Source organism: Hypanus sabinus, chromosome X1 (genome assembly GCF_030144855.1).
Source record: "Hypanus sabinus isolate sHypSab1 chromosome X1, sHypSab1.hap1, whole genome shotgun sequence".
Classification (NCBI taxonomy): Eukaryota; Metazoa; Chordata; class Chondrichthyes; order Myliobatiformes; family Dasyatidae; genus Hypanus; species Hypanus sabinus.
In genome coordinates this window covers 10,681,464-10,709,091 of record NC_082738.1, presented here as the reverse complement: position 1 = coordinate 10,709,091, position 27,628 = coordinate 10,681,464, and the positions used below count along the sequence as shown (strand labels likewise).

Genomic DNA, 27,628 nt, shown 5'->3' with positions numbered 1-27,628 from the left:
CAGAGTCAACCTGTGCAGCTGCTTTGAGTGTCCTATGGACTCGGACCCCAAGATCCCTCTGATTCTCCACACTGCCAAGAGTCTTACCGTTAATACTATATTCTGCCATCATATTTGACCTACCAAAATGAACCACCTCACACTTAACTGGGTTGAACTCCATCTGCCACTTCTCAGCCCAGTTTTGCATCCTATCAATGTCTCGCTGTAAACTCTGACAGCCCTCCTCACTATCCACAACACCCCCAACCTTTGTGTCATTAGCATATTTACTAACCCATCCCTCCACTTCTTCATCCAGGTCATTTATAAATATCACGAAGAGAAGGAGTCCCATCACTTGTAGAAAGTATAATCATAAGTTTGCAGTTAACACTAAGATCAGTGCAGTTGTTAGTTGTGTTGTTTTAAGATGTTAAGCTGTTAATGGCAGATGGAGATTAATCCAGATAAATGTGAATATTTTGTACCAATGAGGCTGGGATATGCATCATAAATGGTAAGATGTTAGGGAGTATTGAGGAACAGGACTTTGGTGTTTGCCCAAAGATCATTGAAAGTGTCAGTGTGGTTAAGAAAGCATGTGATAGGGCTTGGCCCTCATTAGTCTGGGCATTGAATATAAAGAGATGGATTCAGAGGGGATCTGAGGGGGAGATTTTCGTTCTGAGAGTGACGAGTATCTGGAACTTAGTGTTGGAAAGAGTGGTGGATGTGGAGTTGCAGAAAGCATTTAACTAGGGATTTAGACAAGCACTTGTAATTAGGCTGATGCGTTGTATGGACACGGTGGAGCAAACTGTCTGTTTCTATGCTGTGTGACTCTATGACCCTAATAGTGACAGTATAATAAATAGTTTAAAGTGCATACAGAATATTATCTTTTGTCAGCTGGGGCATAGAATGCAAGAGCAAGTAATAGTTTGGTTCTCAGTAAAGTTCTGGTGACCAGATTACAGGAAACAAGTAATTACACCGGAAGGGTGCAGAAATTTATGTGCATTTGTCCAGGACAGAAAACAAAGATAAGGAACAATTGCATAGGTTAGAATAGATTTCTTTGTCACATAGAAGCCTCAGGGTAAACTTAAAGTATACAGAAGTTTGAGAGGCATAAAAAAGTAAATGGGAAAGGCCTACTGCAGAGAGGATTACAGAGGAGATGGAGAAGTAGCTCACTGAACAGTGATAGGGCTTTGGAAGTTACTTATTAGAAGGATGGTGGAGGAAGAAACCTACATCACATTTAACGAGTTCTTGGATGTGCATCTGAAGAGCTTTAACCTGCAGGGTTAGTGTTATGTTCTGGAATGTGAGTTTAGCCCAGTGAGCTTGTTTTCAACTGGCACTGGGACAAGTGGCCTCTGTGTCATAAATTTTCTATGATTGGCCATGAAGCACTTAAGAAGGTCCCAAGGAAGTGAAAAACACTGACTTCAGGTTCTTTTTCAAACTCATGCTTTTCATTATTGTTTAAAGAAAGTTGTAGGAAATAATGGAATTGTTAGAGCACATTGTGAAAACAATCCAATTGATCCCATTCCTTGGCTACTTCCCAATAACCTAGCACATTTCTTCCTTCAGTTATTTTTGGTCCTCTGCCAATCCTCCCTCTTTATACACTTTAATTGTTTCATGACTTTTGAACACTTCGTGAAATTCCCATTTAATTTTCGCTCCTTTGAGGAGAATAACCTGATTCTTTATTCTTTCCATTTAAAGATACTTTGTACTCAGGGAGAAAAAAAATCTTTTGTGTGTTCCTAGACAGTAAATCAGTGGTTACAAAACTCCTTTACTTTTGACACTGTCTGTACTTATAAAACAGTCTTTTTTCACCTTTGCAGCTATTTTCAAACATCTGTGCAGACACAGATCATTGTGATCAGTAACTCTTTAGAAATGTACCTTTCAAGTTATTTTCTCTACCATTCTTTTTACCAAATCTTTATGTTATGCATCCTTGCATTATACTGTATTTTATTTGCCTTTATCTGCTGTCTAAATTACTTTGCAAACTATTGCAATGATCTTGTCCACTAACCGAAATAAACCACTGGACAAAGTTCAAACTGTCAAAACAGTTGTACAAAAGCAGTTGTCCCCAATACCAATCTAAGGCATGCCACTTTTCTACAGAAAAACAATTCACAACTCTGTTTAAACTTAGTCAATTTTGCATCCACGTTATCACAGCCCGAGTTATTTTTTGGACTCCAATTCTGCTGTTAGTATCTTATCAAATGTTTCAACATACTCAGATTAACAATCACTTCATCAATCCTCTCAACTCAACAAAAAAATTTTGTCAAATCTGTTAAATGCCATTTTTAAATAATGTGCTAACTTTTATTTATTAATCCACAGGATTGATTTTAATACTTGAAGTAGACTCCACACCACCAATATTAAGTTGATAGGCCTAAATTTGGTAAGTTTATTCTTTTCATCCTTTTCAGAATAAAGTTACAATTTGCTGTTACCTAGTCACATGCCACCACCTTTTCATTGAAGGCCAGAAATTTATATAGCCCATGGCTCTGCTATTTCTGCCCTGATTTTCCTCAGTAACCTAGGATGCATTCTATCCATCCTGACATCTCAGTACTAGCAAATACCACCTCCTGAAAAATGTTTAGCCAACCAAGTATTTCAACTACTTTCACTTTGACTGTGGCTATTGCAGCATCTTCTTCTTTTGTAGAGAGAGGGGAAAAGTCCTCCGTTTGTACCTCTATTGCAGTGTATGCATCTTTATTTGTGATTCCATATCACACCAGACTGTCCTTTTACGTACTAACATGTCTGTAAATGACTTTGGTTTTTCTGTTCTGTCAGCTGCAGGTCTACTTTCATAATCAGAAAGGCAGAGAAAAGGCAATTTCTCATCTAACTTTACTAAGAAAACTCTATAATGCACTGTTTAATCATGTTGGCATGATTATTAACACATTTAAAAATCAAATTCTACAGTTTAAGCACTGCTGTTTAATTTATCTCATTCGTTATTCTTTTCATTCTGGGTTTGCACAATCAAAATATATAAACGTGAGATTGAACATCAGTTAATTTTGTAGAGTGGTTTTAATGAATTGCAGGTTTGTTCTGCACAGGTGTCCAGTTGGTCTCACTAGTCAGCACTATACTGTTGCCATTTGTGTAAACAATGTATGCTTTCCTCAGCCACTTATTGATTTATCAATGTGGGAGAGATGTACAACTATGAGTGAACATCTCAACAAAAATATTTAAAAATTTCAGAAAACACACAAAAAATCATGGGTATTAGTTTATTATTTTAACTCACAGACATTATTTGTCATTTATATTTTTGTCTTTCTGCAAATGTTTTCCTTGCAGATTCAGCACTCCAGTAGTTTTGTTTCAAGTCTCTGTGGTTCTGTCTATGCACTTCACTTGCTTCCTCTCATTTGACTGCTCTGAACCAGGCTTCTGCTTAGTCTCCCTTTGCAAACTTATTTAATTTCCCTTTGTGGGGCTGCCCTCTTGGTGTAGCGCCCTTTTCCCCACAACCACTGTTTACTCGGGTGATTGCATTCTCCCTGGCTACTGCATCTTTCCTTCTCAAGCCTCTCTCTGCCATGCCACCTGGTCGAAGACTCTCTCTACTGCAATGACTACTTTTCTCTTTTTCACTTTATACTGTGCTATCTGCTTGCTTTCCTTGTGTGCCCAGAAGTCACTTGCTTGCTATTTATCTTTTCTCTGCTATGTTGTCTGCTGGACACCGCTGTGTTTTTTTGGTCCCTCAGCTTCTCTTTGTTAGATGCATTGCTTCTATTTCCTTTGTGTGCTGCTGAGCCTCTTCTGTCATTCAACTCTCCTCTGTTATGTTGTCTGCTGATTTTACCTCTCTTAGCTGCCGTATTTCTCCTGACTTTCAGATTCTCTTCGCTGGGCCCTTGACTCACTCTGTTGTCTTCAGAATATCTTTTGCTCTGAGTGCTCTCTCTGCTGGGGGATTGGTTTCCTTGGCCCCTGTGTTGTGAACTGTTTTTTCTACTATTTACATCCTCCTTGCTGTTCTGTCTGCTTGCAGTGCCCTTTTTAACATTCAAGTTTTCTTTACTGTGCTGTCTGCCTCTGCGTGCTGGAGAAGGCTTTCCCGCTTGATGTCTTGTGGCCTTCTTAACATTTGAATTCTCTGTTCCTTTTGTCTGCCCTTTCCTTGCTTTCTCTTTTTTCAAGTGTAGAACCTTCCTCTCAGAGGAACTGTTTGTGAAACGGACTTTTTTACCATCATTCTCTCTGTGGCGAAATCTATGTTTTGGTTGTTGTGTAAGACTATCATCTTCCATGCAATCTTTGCAGCAAAAATTTTGAAAGGCCTTGCATAAATTTGAGAGCATTGTCATATTTTACTGGCTGGAAAGATTTTGGAATATTTACTGGTCAAGGATGCAATAGAAAAAAATCTGGAAACAAGAATATTATTAAAGTTAATGCTGATTAATATGAAAAGGCATGGTCAATTATACTGTTACCTTAAGTACACAAAGAGTATACGGGATACTTCAATGGATTTTGTATGTATACAGGCAGTCCCTGAGTTAAGAACGTCCAACTTATGGACAACTTGTACTTACAAACGGAGGGAGGAGAATGCCGTCCGCTATTTTAAGTCATTGCCATTAACACTGTGTTGAGTGTGTAACTTTATATTTGGCTTAAATATTTCTGAGCAAGATTCGCCCTGACCCCCCCTTTTCCAGTCAGTACTTGTCCCATTTAACCTCAGTGCAGGTGGACTTTAGGACCTGGAGCAGCACAAGACCCACTGACCACGGCTGCTGCTGTATTTTTTTTATTAAGTGTGATCATGAACAATAGCCAGATCAGAAATGCTGATCAAGTCAACTAGTTCCTAAAGAGAACTCTGACAGGCCAATTAGACAGTTCACTGATCAGCGATAGAGCATAAAGTCCACAGTTTTCTGTTCCATTGATGGAAAATGATCGCGATTGAAAATAAAGTGGAAATAATAAAGCGATTGGAAAGAGGTGAAACGCCATTGGTCATTGGAAAAGCATTAGGCTGCAGTTGGTCAACGATCGGAACAACTTTAAAGGATACAGGTAAAGGATAAAGTGAGAATAATAGAGCATGTGAAAGGCCCTGCCCCAATGAAAGCTACAATTATTACTAAGCAACGCGGTGGTTTAATTATTGAAATACATACATTTCTCAAGTGTTTTATATACATAGAAAGGTAAAATATATACTATATACTAAGACAAACGTTTGACTAACTGACACTAAATAATACCAGATGTACCTATTCTGATTTACGTACAAATCCGACTTAAAGACGGACTCAGGAACGGAACTCGTTCCTAATCTGGGGACTGCCTGTATATAGAAAAACAAAAGGCAGGGAATGAAAATGACATCAAAGCAGGCATCAAACTGTGTGCAAACCAGCTAAAGAGTATAAAGGGGTTAAAAAGGGTCAGTGCTGAGACTGCATTTGCAAAAATAATATGGATGAACAACTTCTTGGTGAAAGTTCCAAATTTGTGGTCATGGTGGTGGTGGTGTCAGCAGTAGTGTAATGAGGACTTTGACAAAATACAACAAATTAATGCTAAAAATACTATGAATGCTTATAATCTAAAGTGGAAATAGGAGATGTTGGTAATAAGTAAACTTGCAAAATGGGTGGCGAAGTAGAAAATCAATTTCTTTTTAGATAAGTGCATGCCATTTTGGCAGGAGGAATAAAGCCAATCACATCTTGGAAATAATTTAAATGGCATACAACAACAGAAAACAAAAAGTCCAGGGTGCATTATATTTCTAGCAACTTGTACAAGTTAACAAAACTACAGAATGTATAATTAATTATTGTATCTCTAGAAAATTTAAATGCCAAGCCAGAAAATTATACCCAGTTGATCTAGAATTCATAGACCACACTTATGGATCTGCTCTCCATAAACAGACACTCCAATTTTCATTTTCCCTTGATTAAAATGACAAATACATGTCGGAGGTAGTGAAAAAAGTCATTGCAGAGCCCAAAGCCTGGAACTATTTACAAAACCTGAAATAGATTGTAACAATTTTTATATTTAAAAAAAACAGATGAGTAATCTGCTTCCATTCTTCACAACAGAGGCTAGATGTTTCCATATGGAATAATTCAAAACTAAATGCAAGTTAAATGCAAGATTCAATTCAACCCTGGGGGGAATTCAGGAGAAAACGGTCGCACCCGAAGGGGTTAATATGTGGGAGATAGCAGAGAGGCCGATGGAGCTGTGTTCAGGTGCTTGGGAAGGGGAAGCGGCTATCATCCGAGGAGCCACTGTGTGGAAGCAGATACCAGACGGGCTGGATGAGCACAATGACTTGGTTCCGTGCTGTTCATTCCAAGTGGCCGGGTAGATTCCTGTCCCAGTGGGAGACACGGCCGCGCTAAAGGCTTCGAGCGGCACAGATGAATAGAGGAATGGCTTGGCGGCTCACAGCATACAGATGCAGCCTTACTTGCCCTGCACTCCCTGAAAGCAGTCAGTGGCGGTTGTCAACTTCAATCTACCGCAAAACCACTTGCAAAGGGCTCGGCTTCGCTCCCACACACCCAGCCCAATCCAAACCCGCTCCTCTCCGATAGCCCGGCACGGCGGCTACCGGCACTCCGTCACATGGCTGCAGGCCCATTGTCAATCCTGCGACACAGGCGGGTCAGTAAAGGGGGCGTGGCCTGGTCCGGTCCCATGGCAACGGCTACTACGGTTGGCAGAGTGGAGCGGGACCTAACGTTCTGGCTAGGGTGCAACGGACTGAGCGGGGTTGGGGGTCGGTTTCGGCAGACTGGAACCGGGCCGAGTAGGTCAGTTCCCGGGGAACGGCTCAGGTTAGAGTCGTGCAGCGCAGAAACCAACACTCGGCTGGCCATGTTCATACTGATCCTTTTTGCCTGTCTCCATTAATCCTATGTGCCCGCATTAGATCCGTGTCTCCTTTATTAGGTGGCGGGTCCTCGAAGCTTCAGGTGGATGAACTTACAGAAGTGCTAGAGAAATCCAGCGGGTTAAGGTGGTGTCTGTGTTGGGGACGGACAGTCCATGCTTTGGGTCGAGCAAGTCTGGGTGAGTCCATGGTTGAAGAGGAGAGCAGATAGTGAATCTATCTGATTCCTCCTTTGGCAGTGCTTTCCACATTATCAACCACTCCTAGTGTGAGAACCCTACCTCAGAACTCTTTCCTCTTGCCATAACCCTATGCTGTCTTGGTTTTAATATTCCTACAATGGGAGAAAAACTTTAACCTTCTACCATGTCTCATCAGAATCTGGTTTAATGTCACTGGCATATATCACGATATTTGTTAACTTTGTGGCAGGAGTACAATGAAATACATAATATAGAAACAAAAAAAAAGTAAATTCAAGATGTCCAGCATCTCCAGATTTTCTGTTGTTCACAATCAATGTTGAATTTTGCTTTGTAGGAAGTAATGGCCTGCAAACCCTGCCAGAGTTGACCTGCATCCAATGTCACCTTGTTCCTTAGCTCTTGAAAATATACCTCTGTAAGGTCGCCCCCTCAGCTTCTGTTTCTCCTGAGAAAACAAGCCCAACCTATCCACCGCTGCGTTCTCTCTGTTACAATTACGTCCTTTCTATAATGTGATGACTAGAATTGCAGATAATGCAGGCTAATGAATGTACTTGGTTGGGTTGGGCTGGGCTTTGTGCCATCATCGTGGTAGTGGTGTACATTCCACCTCAGATCAATATCAGGCAGGTACTGGAGGAGCTGAGCACCATAGTCAGCAGTCACGAAGCGTGGGATTTCAACCAGGCCAGCTTGAAGAAGTCTCTGAACAACTACCACCTGTGGAACCAGAGGAGCCAACACAGTTGACCACTGTTATACCACCATCAAGAACACTTACCATGTCATCCCACACCCACACTCCAGAAAATCCGATCACTTGGCTGTACCCAGCAAACAGGCCGAAACTAAAGACTGTGATTAGGACCAAGGAAGGCAGAGAGTCAGTGGACTGGGCAATATTCAGGGATTCATTTTCAAATCTGAATGAATACACCACAGTCATCACCAACTTCATCAAGATCTGTGTGGATGAGTGTGTAACTTCAAGAACATAGCGGACATCCGCAAACAAAAAGCATGGATGAACCAGGAGGTTTGTAGTCTGCTGAGGGATAGACGTGTGGCATTCAAGATCGATGATCTAGAACTATACAAAGAGTTCAGATTCAGCCTACAGAAAGCTATGTTAAGAGTAAGAAAACAATCCCGATTGAAGTTAGAGACTGAATCAGATGTATGCCAGCTCTAGGTTTGCAGGCCATTAGTTCAATAGTTTAATTTAATATCAGAGAAATGTATACAAAATACATCCTGAAATTCCTACAACCATAACCTATAATCAGAATGGCTATGATGCTTCACTCTCAGAAGATCACATCTTTTATGCACATTTTGAATGTGAGAATAAAATTACATCTGTATGAATCCCTGTAGTATCTGGTGACCCTGTGATCTCTGGCTAAGAGGCCGATGTCAGAGTATTTTTCAAAAGGGTAAACCCTCACAAGGCGTCAGGCTCTGATGGTGTGTAAACTTGATGGGGCACTAAAAATCTGTGCCACCCAGTTGGCAGGAGTGTTCAAAGTCACCTTCAATTTTGCATTGCTGCAGTTGGAAGTTCCCGTCTGCTTCATAAGATTGACAATCATACCAATACCCAAGAAGAGGTAGGTAGAGGTTGATAGATTCTTGATTGGTCAGGGCGTGAAGGGATACAGGGAGAAGCTAGGAAATTGGGGCTGAGAGGAAAATTGGATCAGCCATGATGAAATGGCAGAGTAGACATCGGTGGACCAAATAGCCTATATCTTAATCTTTATCTAGATCATACATTAATGATCTGGATGATGGGGTGGTAAATTGGATTAGTAAGTATACAGATGATACTAAGTTGGCGTTGTGAATAATGAAGTAGGTTTTCGAAGCTTGCAGAGAGATTTAGGCCAGTTAGAAGAGTGGGCTGAATGATGGCAGATGGAGTTTAATGCTGATAAGTGTGAGGTGCTACATTTAGGTAGGACTAATCAAAATAGGACATACATGGTAAATGGTAGGGCATTGAAGAATGCAGTAGAACAGAGTGATCTAGGAATAATGGTGCATAGTTCCCTGAAGGTGGAATCTCATGTGGATAGGGTGGTGAAGAAAGCTTTTGGTATGTTGGCCTTTATAAATCAGAGCATTGAGTATAGGAACAACACACACAAAATGCTGGTGGAACACAGCAGGCCAGGCAGAATCTATAGGGTCTCGGCCCAAAATGTCGACAGTGCTTCTCCCTATGGATGCTTCCTGGCCTGCTGTGTTGCACCAGCATTTTGTGTGTGTTGTTTGAATTTCCAGCATCTACAGATTTCCATTGAGTATAGGAGTTGGGATGTAATGTTAAAATTGTACAAGGTATTGGTGAGGCCAAATTTGGAGTATTGTGTAAAGTTCTGGTCACCAAATTATAGGAAAGATGTCAACAAAATAGGGAGAGTACAGAGAAGATTTACTGGAATGTTACCTGGGTTTCAGCACCTAAGTTACAGAGAAAGGTTGAACAAGTTAGGTCTTTATTCTTTAGAGCATAGAAGGTTGAGGGGGGACTTGATTAGAGGTATTTAAAATTATGAGGGGGATAGATAGAGTTGACATGGATAGGCTTTTTCCATTGAGAGTAGGGGAGATTCAAACAAGAGGACATGAGTTGAGAGTTAAGGGGCAAAAGTTTAGGGTTAACACGAGGGGGAACTTCTTTACTCAGAGAGTGGTAGCTGTGTGGAACGAGCTTCTAGTAGAAGTGGTAGAGACAGGTTCGGTATTGTCATTTAAAGTAAATTTTGATAGGTATATGGACAGGAAAGGAATGGGGGGTTATGGGCTGAGTGCGGGCCAGTGGGACTAGGTGAGAGTAAGCATTCGGCACGGACTGGAAGGGCCAAGATGGCCTGTTTCTGTGCTGTAAACCATATATAGTTATATGGTTTTCTTATGGTCTTGAGGCCTACGAGCAGGGTGAGCTACCTCAGTGACTCTTGCCCAGTTGCACTCACATCTAAAAGAAGGCAGGACAGCTGCTGTATTTCATTAGGACTGAGACTTGGTATGTCACCAAAGGCTTTTGCAAATTTCCACATATGTACTGTGGAGAGCATTCATCGCTGTCTGGTATAATGGGAAAATTGCATGATTGGAAAAAGCTGCAGAAAATTGTAAACTCATCTGGCCCTGTCATGGGCACAAGCTTCCTTTTTGACACCTTCAAAAGGTGGTGCGTCAAGAAGGCTTCGTCCATTATTAAAGACCCCCATCACCCAGGACATGCCCTCTTCTCATTGCTACCATTAGGAAGGAGGTACAGGAGCCTGAAGGCACACACTCAACAATTCAGGAACAGCTTCTTCCCCTCTGCCATCCGATTTCTAAACCCATGAATACTACCTCACTACTTGTTTGCTCTTTGGCACTAATTTAATTTTTTACATATTTCTTATTGCATTATATAGTTTTTATTATGTATTGCAATGTACTGCTGTCGTAAGACAACATAATCCACGACGTATGCCAGTGCTATTAAACCTGATCCTGATTCCTTCCTTTGGCTGCAATTTAGTGCCACAGCACTGGCTGATGTTGTAATGATGCCAGTAGAGTATAACTCTAGTACACTGAAAGCATCCGGTCTTTTGCTTCAGGAGCTTGCTGACATTCTGGGTCGCGACTGGTGCTTTGGGAACAGTGAAGGTGTGCTGCGGTGGGAGTGGAGTCCGAACGCGTACTTCAGATAAGTGTTTGTAACTGGCTGTAATTTGAAGGGTTTACCTAATGGTTAGTGTCTGTCTTGTCATGTTTGAGTGTCTTATGTTCCCATTCATCGAACCTGTGAGCCTGTTTTCACACGATAGCTTTCTACCAAATGGTGCAGTAGATCACTCATCCAGCTTGGAATAGTGATGTCCAATGTCGCAGAGGATTGGTTCTCACCTGAGTTGGAGCCGTTACCAGATTTTATGATGGATATTAATTGCAGCACTAGCACCAGTTTTCTGCTTTGGTCAACAACAGCTTTAATGCTCTACAAGTGATGCACTACCTCTATTTTAACATGTAATTCTCCTCCTGTTTTCCAGTAGGTAGAAATGGAAGAAAGTGAGACCCTTGATTTTCAGGCTCTGGAACAGGAGATGCAGATGGCTGTGGCTATTGATGAGAAAAATCAGCGAGAAAATGATGCCAAGTTTAGAGCAGTTCATCAGAAAGTGGAAACATTTGAAGAATTTAGGTAACGATGAAGTTAACATTGAAAACTATTGCCAAAATCTGCCGTCAGATGTTGTGAGTCCTAATACACTGGGAAATGACTACCTTTTGTAAAGGGCATTCAGGGCCTCTGTGATTCCTTGTACAGGTAACATGTCTCCCACAAGTACTGTTCTTCACTCGGCTGTCTGGGTCCCTCTGACAGCTCACTCTTTCTCCTGAGAGCATCCAACACCACCCTCCAGTCATTATTGCACCATCTGTTGATTAAATACTCAGACTCCTTTGTCACTAGAAGCCTGCTGATTGTCTTGTGGTGTATACTTTTGTACATTGCTGACCAGGTCACCGCTGCTAGGCTTAAGTGCAAGCAGTCATGAGAACTGATGGTATATCACTCAAAGAATGCATGCTGACATTAACTGAATGAGGTGTTGCATAGGGATATCCATTAAAGCTTTTCTAGGAATCTCACTAGTGAAAATCAGAATTTATGGGATTTTCATAAGTGGCACTTGGATACCTCTGGTATGAAATTAAGTCCAGTTAAAGTATCTAATCTGAGCATAGCCAATCTAAGGCCAAGGATTATTACATTTTTTTAATATGTACCCAACCCACATATCATTTTGGTCCTGTCTGGCTTAGGTTGTGTGAAGGGATGTGAAATTTCCTGTACTTTTACATTCCATTCCAGTCCAGTCCAGATTTTACACTGAACTGATCAGTTTCTTAGGAAAAAAATAAGACCTGGCTTTTGTTCCCTATTGCTGGCACTTAGCGTAAACAACTAGATTGCTGTTCTTAAATTATTTAGGAAATGATTTGCAGCAGGTGTTCCCGACCTTTTTTTAATGCCACCTTTGAGCAAGGGGTCTGTGGAGCTTAGATTGGGAACCCCTGATTTACAGTTATTTTGTTAGTCTGCATTAACTTGCCACATTTTTTAAATTAAAATTCATTCATTAGAAACCTACCAGACAACAGCAATTATACTTAATCATTTCTGATACTTTCTTTCTTATTTCACAAATTCAATGTCTTATTTTCTGTTCATAGACTCTGTTCTGCTTTGGCTAGTTGATTTGGGACATAGCAGTTCTGGCATATTTTGCAGGCAGATCAAGAAATTGAGCTAATTTTTGTGTTGGCTACACTCTGAGGTGATTTGGAGCAGTCAGCCTGATCACACCCCAATCTACTTTGTGCATTATTTAAGAGATGGCCTAACCGTACTTGAGCCCAATGATCTATGATATTTTTCTTGCAGATTTGATGAGATGCAGCCGCAGGTAGTCTGATCATATTGAGGTTGGTTCAGCTAGCTAGGGTTTGATATCAACAAAATGCAGCAAAATAATTCTGAACTTATTTTTGAAAGTTATTTGGAACTTCTGTTTAAGGTAGCTTATAAATGCAGATTGTTTCTTGGGGAGGAGGGTGAAAATTGAACAAACTGAAGCTCCATGGCTATACTAGGGAATCTGTATTGTTAGTGATGTAATCTTTCAGATGAGACATTAGCTTTCTCTTTCACTTGAAAGTAAAAGATCACATGGCATTGATTCAAAGAGTAACAAGGTGTATTACTGGTATCCTGCATTATATTTATTTCTATTTAAATTTTTCTATAGCGGATTATTTGCTCATTGACACACTGCTGTTTTTGTACACAAATTATTTGCTTCCTTCTGCCCTCTCAAATATTCCCTCTCTCTACCTTCCCTGTTTTCACCCCAGGACTGGAAGGGTTAATGTATGAGGAATGTTTGATGGCTTTGGGCTTGTACTTGCTGGATTTTAGAAGAATGAATGGGGACATCATTGAAATCTACTGAATATTGAAATTGTGGATGTGGAGAGGATGTTTCCAATAGTGAGAGAGTCTAGGACCAGAGGGCACAGCCTCAGAATACAAGGACATACCTTTAAAACAAAGATGAGAAGGGACATTTTTACCCAGAGGATGGTGAATCCGTGGGATTCATTACCATAGATAGCCATGGAGGCTGTCATTGGGTATATTTAAAGTGGAGGTTGGTAGCATTAAATGTTATGTGGACAAGGAAGGAGGTTGGGTTGAGAGGATGGATAAATCACCTATGATTGAATGACAAAGCAGACTTGATGGGCCAAATAGCCTCATTCTGCTACTATGTCTTATGGTCTTTTCTACATGCTAAAATTAACTTTTTTTTTGTTTTCTCCATTACAATGGCAGCTGCACTTTTAAAAACACTTATATGGCTAAAATGTGCTTCTGGATGTCTTGATAGAGAGTTAGAGGCGCAATTTTCTGAAGGACCTGGCGGACTTAACTCTCAAGCATGTACATATGACACCTTTAAGTGGAGAAAAGTACATCACCACGGCTGAAAGAGAGGAAGGAGGGGAGGACTCCAAGCCAGACTGAAATGCCAGGGAATGAAACTTCCTCTACTTGATGTTCCACTACTCTAGCTATGATGTTGTGACCATTACAGAGACTTGGATGGCTCAGGGGCAGGAATGGTTACTTTGAGTACCAGGCTTCAGATACTTCTTAAAGGACAGGGAGGGAGGCAAAAGGGTGGGGGCATGGCACTGCTGAACAGTGATAGTGTCACAGCTGCAGAAAAGGAGGAAGTCATGGAGGGATTGTCGACTGAGTCTCTTTGGGTGGAAGTTAGAAACAGGAATGGGTCAATTACTCTACTGGGTGTTTTTTATAGACCACCCATTAGAAACAGGGACATCAAAGAGCAGATAGGGAGACAATTCTGGAAAGATGTAATAATAACAGGGTTGTTGTGGTGGGAGATTTTAATTTCCCAAATATCGATTGGCATCTCTTTGGAGCGAGAGGTTTTAGATGAGGTGGAGTTTGTTAGGTGTGCTCAGGAAGGTTTCTTGCTACAGTACAGTATGTAGAAACGCCTACAAGAGGAGAAGCTGTACTTGATCTGGTATTGGTGTCTGGAGTCAGATCTCTCAGTGGCAGAGCATTTTGGAGATAGTGATCACAGTTCTATTTCCTTTACCATAGCACTGGAGAGGGATAGGAACAGACAAGTTAGGAAAGTGTTTAATTGGAGTAAGGGGAAATATGAAGCCATCAGGCAGGAACTTGGAAGCATTTTATACCTTCCTGTATCATTCTGAATTCCCTCATGATTATAATACCATGTGTGATTTTCTTGGGAAATTGAATTTTCCAAAATTATCATCAGATGATCTTTCAATATTAGAAACTCCTATTACAGATGCAGAAATTAAAAGGGTTATTTCCTCTATGAATTCTGGGAAAGCACCAGGTCCAGATGGGTATACAGTAGAATTTTTAAAATGTTTTTTCTCTACTCTTTCTCCTTGGTTATGCAAGGTTTTTAAAGAAGCAATTAGATTAGGTAATCTGCCACAATCTTTTTATAGAGCTTCCATTTCTTTAATATTGAAGAAAGATAAAGACCCTACTGACTGTGCATCCTATAGACCAATATCCTTATTGAATGTAGATTCCAAGATCTTTTCCAAGTTACTGGCATCCAGGCTGGAGAAGGTATTACCTCAAATCATCTCGGAAGATCAAACTGGTTTTATTAAAAATCGCTATTTTTTCAATGTTAGGAGATTATTGAATATTGTTTATACTCCTTCACATAGCACTTCAGAATGTGTAATTTCATTAGATGCGGAGAAAGCATTTGATAGAGTGGAATGGCCATACTTATTTACTGTGCTTGAGAAGTTTAATTTTAGTCCAACATTCATTTCCTGGATTAAACTGATACATCATACTTCAGTAGCCTTGGTGCTTACTAACAATCAAAGATCTCCCTTTTTTCGTTTATTTTGGGGTACTAGACAAGGCTGTCCTCTTAGTCCATTATTATTTGATATTGCTTTAGAACCCTTGGCAATTGATATCAGAGAATCACAGAATATTTTTGGCATTAATCGTGGGACGGATATGCATAAGCTATCATTATATGCAGATGATTTATTATTTATTTCTGATCCTGAGAAATCCATTTCTGCAGTTATATCATTGTTGGCTCAATTTAGTAATTTTTTGGGTATAAATTAAATCTTAATAAGAGTGAATTGTTTCCTTTAAATAGACAGGTTCCAATTTATGGAAATTTACCTTTTAAATTAGTTAATGACTCTTATTTATTTAGGGATTAAAATCACAAAAAATTATAAGGACTTATTTAAGGTTAATTTTTTACCCCTAATCGATCAGATTAAATGTTTGTTTACTAAATGGTCACCATTATCTTTATCTCTGATAGGTCGGATTAATGCTATTAAGATGGTTATTTTACCCAAGTTTTTATATATATTTCAAGTGGTACCAATTTTTATTCCAAAATCTTTTTTTGCTAATGTTGATTCAAAAATTTCCTCATATATATGGCAGAATAAAAATGCTAGATTAGGTAAAAAATATTTACAGAAGGCAAGGAAGGAAGGTGGATTGGCATTGCCTAATTTTAGATTTTATTATTGGGAGTCAATATCCGATATTTGATATGTTGGTTAAAGGATTGGGATTTATCTTTTAGCCCTCATTGGGTGAACCTGGAAATTAAATCTGTACAAGGATTTTCATTGGGTTCTATTTTAGGGTCTTCTCTTCCCTTTGCTCTTTCTAAATTGCAGAAACAAATTGACAATCTGATAGTTAAACATACTTTACGTATATGGTTTCAATTTCGGAAATTTTTTGGGTTGACTCAGTTTGTTTTAAATATTCCTATTGTATCCAATTGCTTTTTTTATCCTTCTATTATAGACCAACCTTATTCAGCTTGGAAGACTGAAGGAATACTACGATTTTCCGATTTATTTTTGGATAATTGTTTTATGTCTTTTGAACAATTATCTAATAAATATAATTTGCCTAGATTTCATTTTTTTTTAGATATTTACAGATTAGGAATTTCTTAAATACTGTACTTCCTACCTTTCCAAATTTTGTGTCTTTAGGTATTTTGGAGAATTTATTTGAACTAAATCCTTCTCAGAAAGGGCTAATATCAAAACTCTACAATATAATTATGAAGATAAGTTCAGAGCCCTTCTATAAGATTAAAAATGATTGGGAAAGAGAACTTAACCTTACTATCCCTATTGAGAATTGGGATAAAATTCTTCAATTAGTTATTTCATCATCTATATGAGCTAAACATTCATTAATACAGTTTAAGGTTGTGCATAGGGCTCATATGTCCAAGTATAAATTGGCTCATTTTTATTCCTATATAAATCCTATTTGTGAAAGATGTCATTCTGAGATAGTGTCTTTAATTCATATGTTTTGGTCTTATCTGCTTTTGAAAAAATATTGGAAAGACATTTTTGATATTATTTCCACGGTATTGAACATTGATTTACAACCTCATCCTATTACTGCAATTTTTGGTTTACCAATGATGGACTCAGTCCATGTATCCTCTTCTGCTTGTCGAATGATTTCATTTCTTACATTAATGGCTAGAAGATCTATTTTGTTGAATTGGAAAGAAATTAATCCTCCTACTGTATTTCATTGGTTTTCTCAAACTATGTTATGTCTAAATTTAGAAAAAATTAGAAGTGTTGTATTTGATACTTCTATTAAATTTGAAAAGATATGGAGACCATTTATTCAATATTTTCATATGATATAATGTGACTCTGTTCCAAGCCTATTTGTTTTTCCAGTTTTGCTTTTACATATGTTGAGAGGATCGGAGTTGACGACACTGATGATTTTGTATTTTTGTTAGATATTATAAATAGCCCTTTTTTTTCTTTTTTTTCCCCTTTTTTCTTTTTTTGTTTTTTTCCTTATTATTAGATTGTTAGATTAGTTTTTCTTGCATATATGTTTGTTTTCTTTTTCTCTTTTCTGTTTTTTTAAATATATATTATGATATACCTAGGTTTGCTTTGTTTATATGTTACTTGTATTGTCCATGATTTGGGAAGACTCATTTATATTGTAACTATTGCTTATGTATTCTTTCATGTTCAGTTGAAATGTGTATGTTTGTAATCCCATTATCTATGTATTAATCTTATTATGTTGATACTAATAATAATAATAATAATAATAATAAAAAGATTGAAAAAGAAAGGAACTTGGAAGCATAAATTGGAAGCAGATGTTCTCAGGGAAACATATGGAAGAAATGCGGCAAATGTTCAGGGGATATTTGCATGGGGTTCTGCATAGGTATGTTCCAATGAGACAGGGAAAGGATGGTAGGGTACAAGAACCGTGGTGTACAGAGGCTGTTGTAAATCTAGTCAAGAAAAGAAAAGCTCACAAAAGGTTCAACAAACTTGGTAATGATAAAGATCTAGAAGATTATAAAGCTAGCAAGAAGGAGCTTAAGAATGAAATTAGGAGAGCCAGAAGGGGCCATAAGAAGGCCTTGGCGGACATGATTAAGGAAAACCACAAGGCATTCTACAAGTATGTGAAGAGTAAGAGGATAAGACGTGAGAGAATAGGACCAATCAAGTGTGACAGTGGAAAAGTGTGTATGGAACCGGAGGAGATAGCATAAGTACCTAATGAATACTTTGCTTCATTATTCACTACAGAAAAGGATCTTGGCAATTGTAGGGATGACCTACAGCAGACTGAAAAACTTGGGCATATAAATATTAAGAAAGAGGATGTGCTGGAGCTTTTGGAAAGCATCAGGTTGGATAAGTCACCAGGACCGGGCTCCTGTGGCAGGTGAAGGAAGAGATTGCTGAGCCTCTGTCGATGATCTTTGCATCATCAATGGGGATAGGAGAGGTTCTGGAGGATTGGAGGTTGTGGATGTTGTTCCTTATTCTAGAAAGGGAGTAGAGATAACTCAGGAAATTATAGACCAGTGAGTCTTGCTTCAGTGGTTGGTAAGTTGGTAGAGAAGATCCTGAGAGGCAGGATTTATGAACATTTGGAGAGGCATAATATGATTAGGAATAGTCAGCATGGCTTTGTGAAAGGCAGGTTGTGCCTTCCGAGCCTGATTGAATTTTTTGAGGATGTGACGAAACACGCTGATGAAGGTAGAGCAGTAGATGTAGTGTACATGGATTTCAGCAAAGCATTTGATAAGGTACCCCATGCAAGGATTATTGAGAAAGTAAGGAGGCATGGTATCCAAGGGGATAGCACTATCAAAGCATGACCTCAGTAGCAAGACTGTTTCAAGGCAACAGTCATGGTGATAGGGAACTGGAGAGTGTTACATGTGGAGTTGAAAATGGACAATCCAGCTACTAAATGTGGGCTACATCTTGCTACACCAAGGCTTCTAATGCCACATCTAGTTAGACATTTTGATGCAGTTTTAGTTCAAATATACCATACCTGGTAACAGTAAAAACTTATCGTAAAGAAGGGCAAAATATGTACAACTCAATTTTAATGAACTACAGGACTGATGAACTGAGACAGGAAACAATAGAAGGGAACAGGGTAATCTGGAGTCAAATCAGATACAGAGAAAGAAAACAGAAGGTTGGACTGATGGCAATAAAAATAGAGAAATAAAATGTAAAACAGAAATAAAATGTAAAGTTTGAAATTTTTCTTAAAGATTTCTGAAATTTTCAAACTTCAGTAATGTAATGCCAGTTTAACTTGTTCACATGGGCAAAATTATTTGCATCACATTATTAAGAGTTCTTGCACCATTATGCATAAGCTCTGCTTTCTGTTATGAGTTTAAATTAATATGCAAATCTAACATGTTTGTAAAACTAACAGTGAGCTAAAGGCACAATGCTGTTTTTGTGAAATAAATAGATTGGCATAAATCAGTGTGTTCTGGGGATTCACAGCTTGTGGAATAACCCTTCTTTCCTTAGACTTGCTGCCTATTTGCCAATTAATTAATGTGTATCATTAACATGCAATTACTTTTGAAGAAAGTGTTGACCTAGTAATTGGAAAAATCTCATTCTAAGGTTCCTTTGTGCAGCTCTACAGAATAGCCTTGATGCAGACGGTGCTGGCATTAGATAGTTGAAGCCTGTCACCCAGTGGTTTTGAGAAGTTGAAGCTTTTGTTTAGTTTTTTAAAAGCCCATGCAGTATTTAGTTATGTCTGGTATTGTAGATAACTACACACATTTTATTCTACCTTCTCATTAGAATTCTTTGTGCCTCTCCTGTGCCAGAAAAATCACTCCATACTAATCTCATTGCTACCAACCTGAAGCTGGTTCTAGTATGTTAATTTGAAATAATTGTTTATTGAATCCCCCTTGATTTTTAAAAACCTTATAATCCATTTTAAATATGGTGTTGAATACAGTGCATGGGATACAAAGAGAAAGGTAATACAGGTTGAAACTGTCTTATCTGATCCTCTTGGGACTTGACTGGTGCCAGACCTCAGACAATCTGGACCACAGAAATTGTACTGATGTTATATACTGTACTGTAAGGGTTTCGGGAACTGTCAGTAATCCATATTTCCTGTGAATGAGAAACACTGACTGAGTTCCCTAAAGTTGCACTGGTTGGTTAATTATCTACTGATTAGTGCACATCTCAGTTCTTAGTTTAGATCTTGGTTTGAATTAATTGGTATACATCTGTCTTACAGATTCTACACATACCGAACCATGGAAATTGTTAGAGCACTGAATGCAGTACTAGAGATTTTCTACCTATATTCCTATTTTATTTTGTGACCACCTTTCCTTTTAAAAACTTAATAATATTGGTTTGTTATTGTCATCTGTACTGAAGTATAGCTTTGTTTTGCATGTCATCTATGCAAATAATTCTATCACCTCAGTGCATTGAGGGAAAACAATAATAGAATGCAGATTAAAGTGTTACAGTTGCAGAGAAAGTGCATTGCAGGTAGACAATAAGGTGCCAGGCCGTAACGAGATAGACTGTGAGGTCAATAGTTCATCATATCACACTAGAGGACCATTTAATAGACTTAAAACAGTAGGGTGGAACATGGTTTCAGGCTTTTGTATCATCTGTATGATGAAAATGGGGAAGAGAGAGAATGTCCAGGGTGGGTGGGGTCTTTAATTATGTTGGTTGCGTTACCAAGGCAGTGAGCAGTGTGGACAGAGTTCATGGAGAGAAGGCTGGTTTCTGTAGTGTGCTGTGTCCATGGTTCTCTGTAGATTCTTGTAGTCTTGGGCAGAGCAGTTGCCATACCAAACTGAAATGTATCCAGATATGATACTTTCTATGGCACATCTGTAAAAAAAAATCTTCAATTTTGTTCACAATAGAAAAATTAGAAGTTGGAGGAAATGGAAATGTGAAGAAAGGCAGTGAGTAAATCCTGTTTTACCACTTTGTATTCCACAGGGAGATTGTGCTAGCTTCGCATCTGAAGCCTTTGGAATTGCGAGACAAGTTGGGAGCAAGGAATCAACCCTGGAATACATGTGCCACGAAAGCAAAGAGCAGTGTTCAGGTAGAATTATCCAAGGTCAGTATTCAATACTCGAGTAAGGAGGTTCTCAAGTGTGGGGTCAATGGCATCTTCTGTTCATCCTTAGAAATCTTCAAAGCATAATTATTAAAGGACTTGGAAGGGTAGATAAGAGTAAGCTGGTTTTTCAAGTGGGGAAAGACTAGTATAAAACAATTCTTCTTGTAGAGGATACTGGAAGTTTAAAACACTCTTCCTCATGAAGTGGTTGAGGCTGGGGCATCAACTGAAACTATTTAAATGGAGGTTAGACAGGGGCATTGAAGGGTATATGCACAGAGGTTCATCTATAGTTGGTGCTAAATGCAGTATGTAGTAATGTCGGCATACATTAGGGGAGACTGGTGTGGAATATTAATAGTGGCATGTACCTTTTGGGGCAAAATGACTATTTTTACAAATACTGTATAATACTGAATAAAGGCTGTCTGTGAGGAATTTCTTCCTGTTCTCTGTCCTGTCACTTCACATGCAGGGCTTCTTATGCAGCTGAGTTGTAGATAAGTACATTTTAAGATGTGTTGATGCCCTTTCTAAATGTCTTGAATATTTTTCTCTTCCCTTTCTCTGTTCAAAGCTGTATCAAGTTTTAGCCATATTGTTTTTTTAACCTCTGACCTAATCATTATGTTCTTCTTCACAAGATAGTGCAAGAGAAATTTGAGGTTCAAAATTCCAGAAAATCACTATCTTTTGAAGCTTTTAATTTAAATGCAATTAGACTTTTTTTTTCTTGACACTGTTATCTTCTACCCAGTTTTCCTCTGTTATACTTTAACAAGGTGGAAAAAAATCAATTTTTGTCATGTTACATGTGAATTTCTGCTTTTCTGTGTTTGCTTTTAATTCATTTCAGATGAGTTTCTTTCTAATTTCGATTAGTTTTACTTGCATCTTCTGTGCTTGTGATGCTGTTTCAAGCAAGTTATTTAGTGATAAATAAAGTCTTACATTATGCCTGTACTTCACTGCCCTTGTGACAATATATTCAAATTGATACTCCTTTCATACCATTTTGCTTCCTCATTTTTTTTTGTTCATTACTTACTTCATTCTTTTCACCCTTGTGTCAAAACTTTTGGGGGCAATTCTTGTATCTACATAAAAATACAGAAAACCTACAGCACAATACAGGCCCTTCAGCCCACAAAATTGTGCTTAACATGTCCTTACCTTAGAAATTACTAGGCTTACCCATAGCCCTCTATTTTTCTAAGCTCCATGTACCTATCCAAAAGTCTCTGGAAAGACCCTATCGTATCCGCCTCCACCACTGTTGCCGGCAGCCCATTCCACGCACTCACCACTCTCTGCGTTTTTAAAAAAAACCTGTTACTCCTGACATCTCCTCTGTACCTACTCCCAAGAACCTTAAAACTGTGCCCTCTTGTGGCAGCCATTTCAGCCCTGGGGAAAAGCCTCTGACTATCCCACGATCAATGCCTGTCACCAACCATTCCCAATATCCCTGACGTTTCATCTACAAGCAGTTAAACATTGCTGGACATAGGACAAAGCCCAAGGAGACACCCAAAGGACACAGACTTTTTGAGACTCATGCCTGCTGCCTTCAGCATGTTTTCTTGTCTGCAAACAATCTCTTCTCAGTCTCCCTTAGACCATCTTTATTAGAAAAAAAAACCAAACACAAGCCTAGCTTTTATTTGGGTAAATATTGATATTGATGGAAGCATTTAGGAGGAGTGGGCTGATGTGTGACAGTAATGCTGTAAACAGAAATGTAGTTTAGTACTTAAGTTGCTTGCAATGGAACAGGCCCAATGCAGTCATGCTCCTTTGGTTACCAATGGGGTGGCTTCCCCATATTCTGCTGTGGGAGGGGTGCTAGGGTCTTCTCCCAGGAAGAAAGTAATTCTCCAATTCATTTCCATAGACGCTGCATGACCTGTTGATTTCCTCCAGGATTTTGTGTGTGTGTTGCTTTTGAGTGAAGACAATATCATGCTAACATTTCACAAATTACAGCATGCAGATTCCCAGCCCAGGACAGCAGCAGAGTTTAGCCGTGACTGGAGAAGATATTATTCTACTGAACCAGAGAAGTATGCCTTCCTTCTCACCTTAGGTGCCCAGCTCTTGGGAAATATCTTCCATACTGAAATAGGATTTGGACTGCTTGGTGAATTCTTGGTCATACTTTGTGATCAGTTCCAACCAGAAGACACGAACGCAATTTATTGGATCCTGCTGCATCTCTCTCAAACTCGACGGTTCAGCCTGAGTGTGGATTTCCTGAACAGCAAAGAGAGGGAGAAGGGCCTAAGGCTGTTTCAACTGCTAGAGCAGAACCTGGGTGGAGATTTGCAGCAGGGAAGTGAGATAGAGATGAATCCTGAGGCAATAAATATGAGAGCGCTCCAACAGTTAATAAAAGCATACAAATTTAACTAGTCCAGTCTTTGTAACTCTGGACTACTCTATTCCCATTCAAATTTGGGAATTCCCCTGCATTTCTGACAGTGTAGCATCTGAATTTTTTTTCAAAATGGGAGCGCCAGTCTAAAAACCAGTATTTAAAATAAAAAGCAGTAAATGTAGGCAGCGTGACTCTTTTGGCTTGCTATATGTATCAGTAAGATCATGAGCACGTGTAACATCGGCTCTACTTTCTTGCTGTATCTGCATATGCCTTGATTGCTTGAGTGTTTCTAATTTATTGATCTTGATCTTGAATGTAATAGAATGAGCATCCACAGCTCAGAGTAAAGAATTCCAAAAATGTATGGTATTTTTGATTTGTTAATCCCATCTGGAATGTATACATTTGAAATAGACAAATGGAATAGCCATAATCTGTGTTAATATTAGTTTCAAAGTTGCCCGTTACAGTGTCTTGACTGCGCTCTTTATTTCAGTATACTTATAATTTGTTGGGTTGAATCAAATCAATTAAATCACTTTTTAAATCATTGGTGTTGGTTAGAAAGTTAGTTAGAAGCCGATGAATGGGGGGGGGGGGGGCGGGCGGGAAATAAGCTCATCTATTCTTCAGGTACTTCCAGCTCAGTTGTATTTTTGAAGTACAGTACTTTTATTTTTAGTTGTACTGTATTATGTTTTATTACTGGTTGCAATGTAAGTAGTAGCTGAACTTTCCACAACAGCTGTAATTAAACTGTTTTTATTTTTAATACTATCTATAAACCATCCATGGCACATGGCAGGAAAAGTGTGTTTGCTGTAACATTTGCTACATGCTGCAAGGACTGTAACATTAAATGGTTAGCATGTTCCATTTTGGCTGTTACTTGTTTTCTTGGGGTTGGGTTGATTGCAGAAATACAGTCTGCTTTCTGGCTATTATATTACTATTCCTGGAATACTGTCTGCTGGGACTGGGGAAAAATAAATTGATTTTAAGGATATTAGTGATTTCCAGAATTCCCACCCGTCACTCAAAGGGGGGAAATTTTTCCAGAGCCCCACTTCTCTTCAATTTAGTTTCTTAAGCATTTTGTTTATCAGTTGGTCAAAACTGCTGGTGGAATTCTATACAGAGGACCACTTGTTATGTATACTTTTTGGGAAATCTGTGGCACATACGTTAACACAAGCTCTGAATTCCTGTTCTTGCCCTGGCTCCAATTTCAATGTTTCGTATCTACCACTATTTCCTTTCCTGGGCCTAGTTTCTACTCCCCCTTCAAGCCCTGTCACCCACTGTTTCCACATCTGATTTATCCCATGGGTCTGACTGGATCACTTGGTGCCAACATTTACTGCTGTTTTGCAGATGTCTGGAACGTTATTAATCTGTGTTACTAACTAGGGCTGCTCAGATGAGGGTGTAAATAGATAATCCTAGCTCCACTTTCTGTGAGACAATCTCCAAATGGAAAATGTATGGATGCTTTTGCCATCTCTGATAAAATGGTCTTTAGGAGGGTTGGGGAGGCAGACATGGTCTGATATTGAATATTTGTTCTTTATGTCAGAATCAGGGACATGTATTTTGCTAATGTGCTAATGTCAACAAAGTAAACAGCCTCGTAATGGCTATTGGATCTTCACTTTAAACATCAACGCTTTTATGTAATCTATTTATGTTATCAAATTTTCTGTTTTGGAATGTACCAAAAAAAAAAGCTACTTTCTTGACATTCTTTTTGTGTGAATTTCATTAAAATTGTAAATGCTGAAGCTTTGAATATAATCCCTCTTTAGTAATTCAGTGGGCCACTTTAACTTCAGGAAATGAAAAGAGAACTAACTTACTGCCTTGTCATGCCACTGACGTTTAGGGCAGCCATGAAAGTCCTCCATTTCAGTGCTGTTCATTGTGCCAGTAATATCCTTGTAGCTTTCACTACTGTCAGTCGTGGGGGGGACGTCTCGTGATGATATAGGATCAAGACGTGGAAATCCAGCTCTCCCGTAAAAAAACAGTAAAATAATGTTTAAGTGAAGAAAAGTTAGTAAATACTTTTAAAAAATTACTTATAAACTACTCAGGATTGTCTTAAGATATGTCTCCTAAACAGAAGCAGAAGAAAACTACTACTTTGAAGACAACGCAAGTTGGAAAAGAATCAAGGCCGGCCGCCATGAAAGAGCCTCGGGTCCAAGTGCATTTTACCTCCGGCGATTCAGAACAGGAAACTGCGGCAACATCAACCATTTCCAAAAAAAAAGCAACAGGAATTGTGCATGCGTGAAGGAAGGGGCATGCGCAAACATGAGCAGTGCAAACACGGGCAACCCAAACTACAAATCTCAGCTATGATCGGAACTGAAAGTGAAAGTGAATATGAGGTGGAATCAGATTCTCTGGATAAATCAGACGAAGATGAAGAGTCAAACAACGAAGAGCAACAGGAAGAGGTTGGAGGTGATATTGGAGACAAAAAAAAATCTTTGGTGCAAATAATGCATGAATTAAAAGCATTAAAAGTAATAAAAAAGATATTAAAAATATGAAGATTATGTTTGATAAAATGATGAAAAGACAGGACAAAATGGACAAGAAAATTAAAAACTTGGAAGAAACCATTGGACACCATTGATAGAGCGAATAAAATGGAAGATAATATTTCTGCCTGGACATCAGAAAGAAAACGGTTGTTGGAAAAAGTGGATGTACTTGAAAATTTTAGCAGACGAATTAATATTAAGATTGTTGGACTTAAGGTATAGAGGGAGAGGATCCAATAATTTTTTTTCAAAAATGGATTCCGGAAATTTTGGAAATGGAAGAAGGAACCCAGTTAATTGAAATTGAAAGGGCTCACGGAGCCTTAAGATCAAGACCTCAAGTTGATCAAAACCCACGATCAATCTTGATAAAATGCTTAAGATATCAAGATAAAGAAAAGATCCTGAAGGCGGCTGCCCAACGTGCCAGAAAGAGAAATGGCCATTGATGATAGAAGGGAAAACAGTTCTTTTCTATTCTGATATAATTTATGACCTTTTGAAGAGAAAGAAGGAATTTAACCGGGCGAGAAAAGTTTTATGGGAAAAGGGTTATAAATTTATATTGCGCCACCCGGCAACCCTGATAATTTTTTTGGATGACGGAAAAAGAAGATCTTTTACTGATTATCAGGATGCGGAAGAATTTGCTCAAGAACTCCCAAATATTTGCTAACCACAGCCAAAGATTTAAAAGTAAAACGGATTAAAGATGAAGACAGGGACCATGAATGGAACTGATGGATGTTTAAGGACAGAAGAATATTTAAATATATTCTTAATTATATGATATGGGAGAGAAAGGTAAAAATTTGAGAAATATTAATCGAGAGTAGTGATATTATTTTTTCTTCTCTTAAATATACTTTTTTATGTTACGGGGGAGCTGGGGGAACATTGGATCAATTGCTACGGGATTCATGTGTGTAATCATGGTGATTGCCATGACCCGTACAACAGAGGGGGGTAATGTTGTGTTTTTTTTTATTCACAACATTAGTAGGGGGGTATTTTGTTATTTTTTTCTTTATAATCTATTTTTCTTTAATCTTTTTTTCTTTGCCTGGACAATCGGGGGTGGGGTGGGGGGGTGACACATAGCAACACGGAGAAGTTTAAAAAGATTCCCCAAGGTACTATGAAAGTTGAAAAGTTAGGTATTACTATAGACTGGAGTAACCCTGTTAAAAATAATGACTAATTTACATAATTTTTTAAGTTTTAATGTTAATGGGCTTAATGCACCGGTGAAAAGAAAAAGAATTTTAACATACATTAAGAAAATGAAAATAGATATAGCTTTTAGCTGTATTCCACTTGAAAAAATTACTTATAATTTAAGAGATAAATATGAAATATTTCTGAAATTTATTTACAAAAGATAGGATTAAATATATAGGTGCTCTGAAGATAAAATTATTGGTTATTTGGGGAAATAAATAAATATATATATATATTAAAGTTATTATGAACTCCGTGGAGCATGTGGGGATCTTCTGATATCCAGGCATTCTTTCTTTCTTTCTTTTTACTTCTCTTTTTTTTTCCTGTAGGGATATGTTAGGGGGAGGGGTTAAGGGGGGGAAGGGTTGATAATTTTTTTCCTTCTGTAACCATTTGAAAATTCAATTAAAAAATTTATTTAAAAAATACTGTCAGTCGTGCAAGTCCTGGGTGGAGACTCAGAAATATTTGCATGTAAGTATAGAAGGGTTCTTCATTGCTGTTCCTGTAAGCTGGTTTGACAGTCAGTGTTGTTAGTCCTGAGCTGAACTCCCCAAACCTGGAAGACCAGTGGACCACTCTTAGTCTGGCCTCTACTCTTTGGCCTGTTTGTCAAGGGTGACCCTACCAAGAGACAAAGCATGAGGTCCTGACTCCAGCCAACATAGTTGTCTGGGTCATTGAGGCACACAAGCCTCC

At 38.7% G+C, this 27,628-nt stretch overlaps 1 protein-coding gene across 8 annotated transcripts in view; it reads left to right on the top strand.

The window, feature by feature from the left end:
• Window positions 1-27,248, top strand: part of ccdc103 (coiled-coil domain containing 103) — a 78,994-nt gene extending 51,746 nt beyond the window's left edge. Inside the window, exons 1-5 of one of the 8 annotated variants that reach the window (XM_059955765.1) lie at window positions 6,755-7,116; window positions 10,767-10,855; window positions 11,205-11,353; window positions 20,647-20,770; window positions 22,760-27,248. In XM_059955765.1, the coding sequence (XP_059811748.1) occupies window positions 11,211-11,353; window positions 20,647-20,770; window positions 22,760-23,185 (693 nt within the window). In that variant the 5' untranslated portion in view covers window positions 6,755-7,116; window positions 10,767-10,855; window positions 11,205-11,210 and the 3' untranslated portion in view covers window positions 23,186-27,248. Of the gene's footprint in view, window positions 1-2,367; window positions 2,432-4,800; window positions 5,098-6,754; window positions 7,117-10,766; window positions 11,354-20,646; window positions 20,771-22,759 lie in introns of those variants that run through there. The other 7 variants (XM_059955762.1, XM_059955764.1, XM_059955759.1 and 4 more) reach the window with 7 other exon arrangements.
• Window positions 27,249-27,628: the final 380 nt, after the last annotated feature.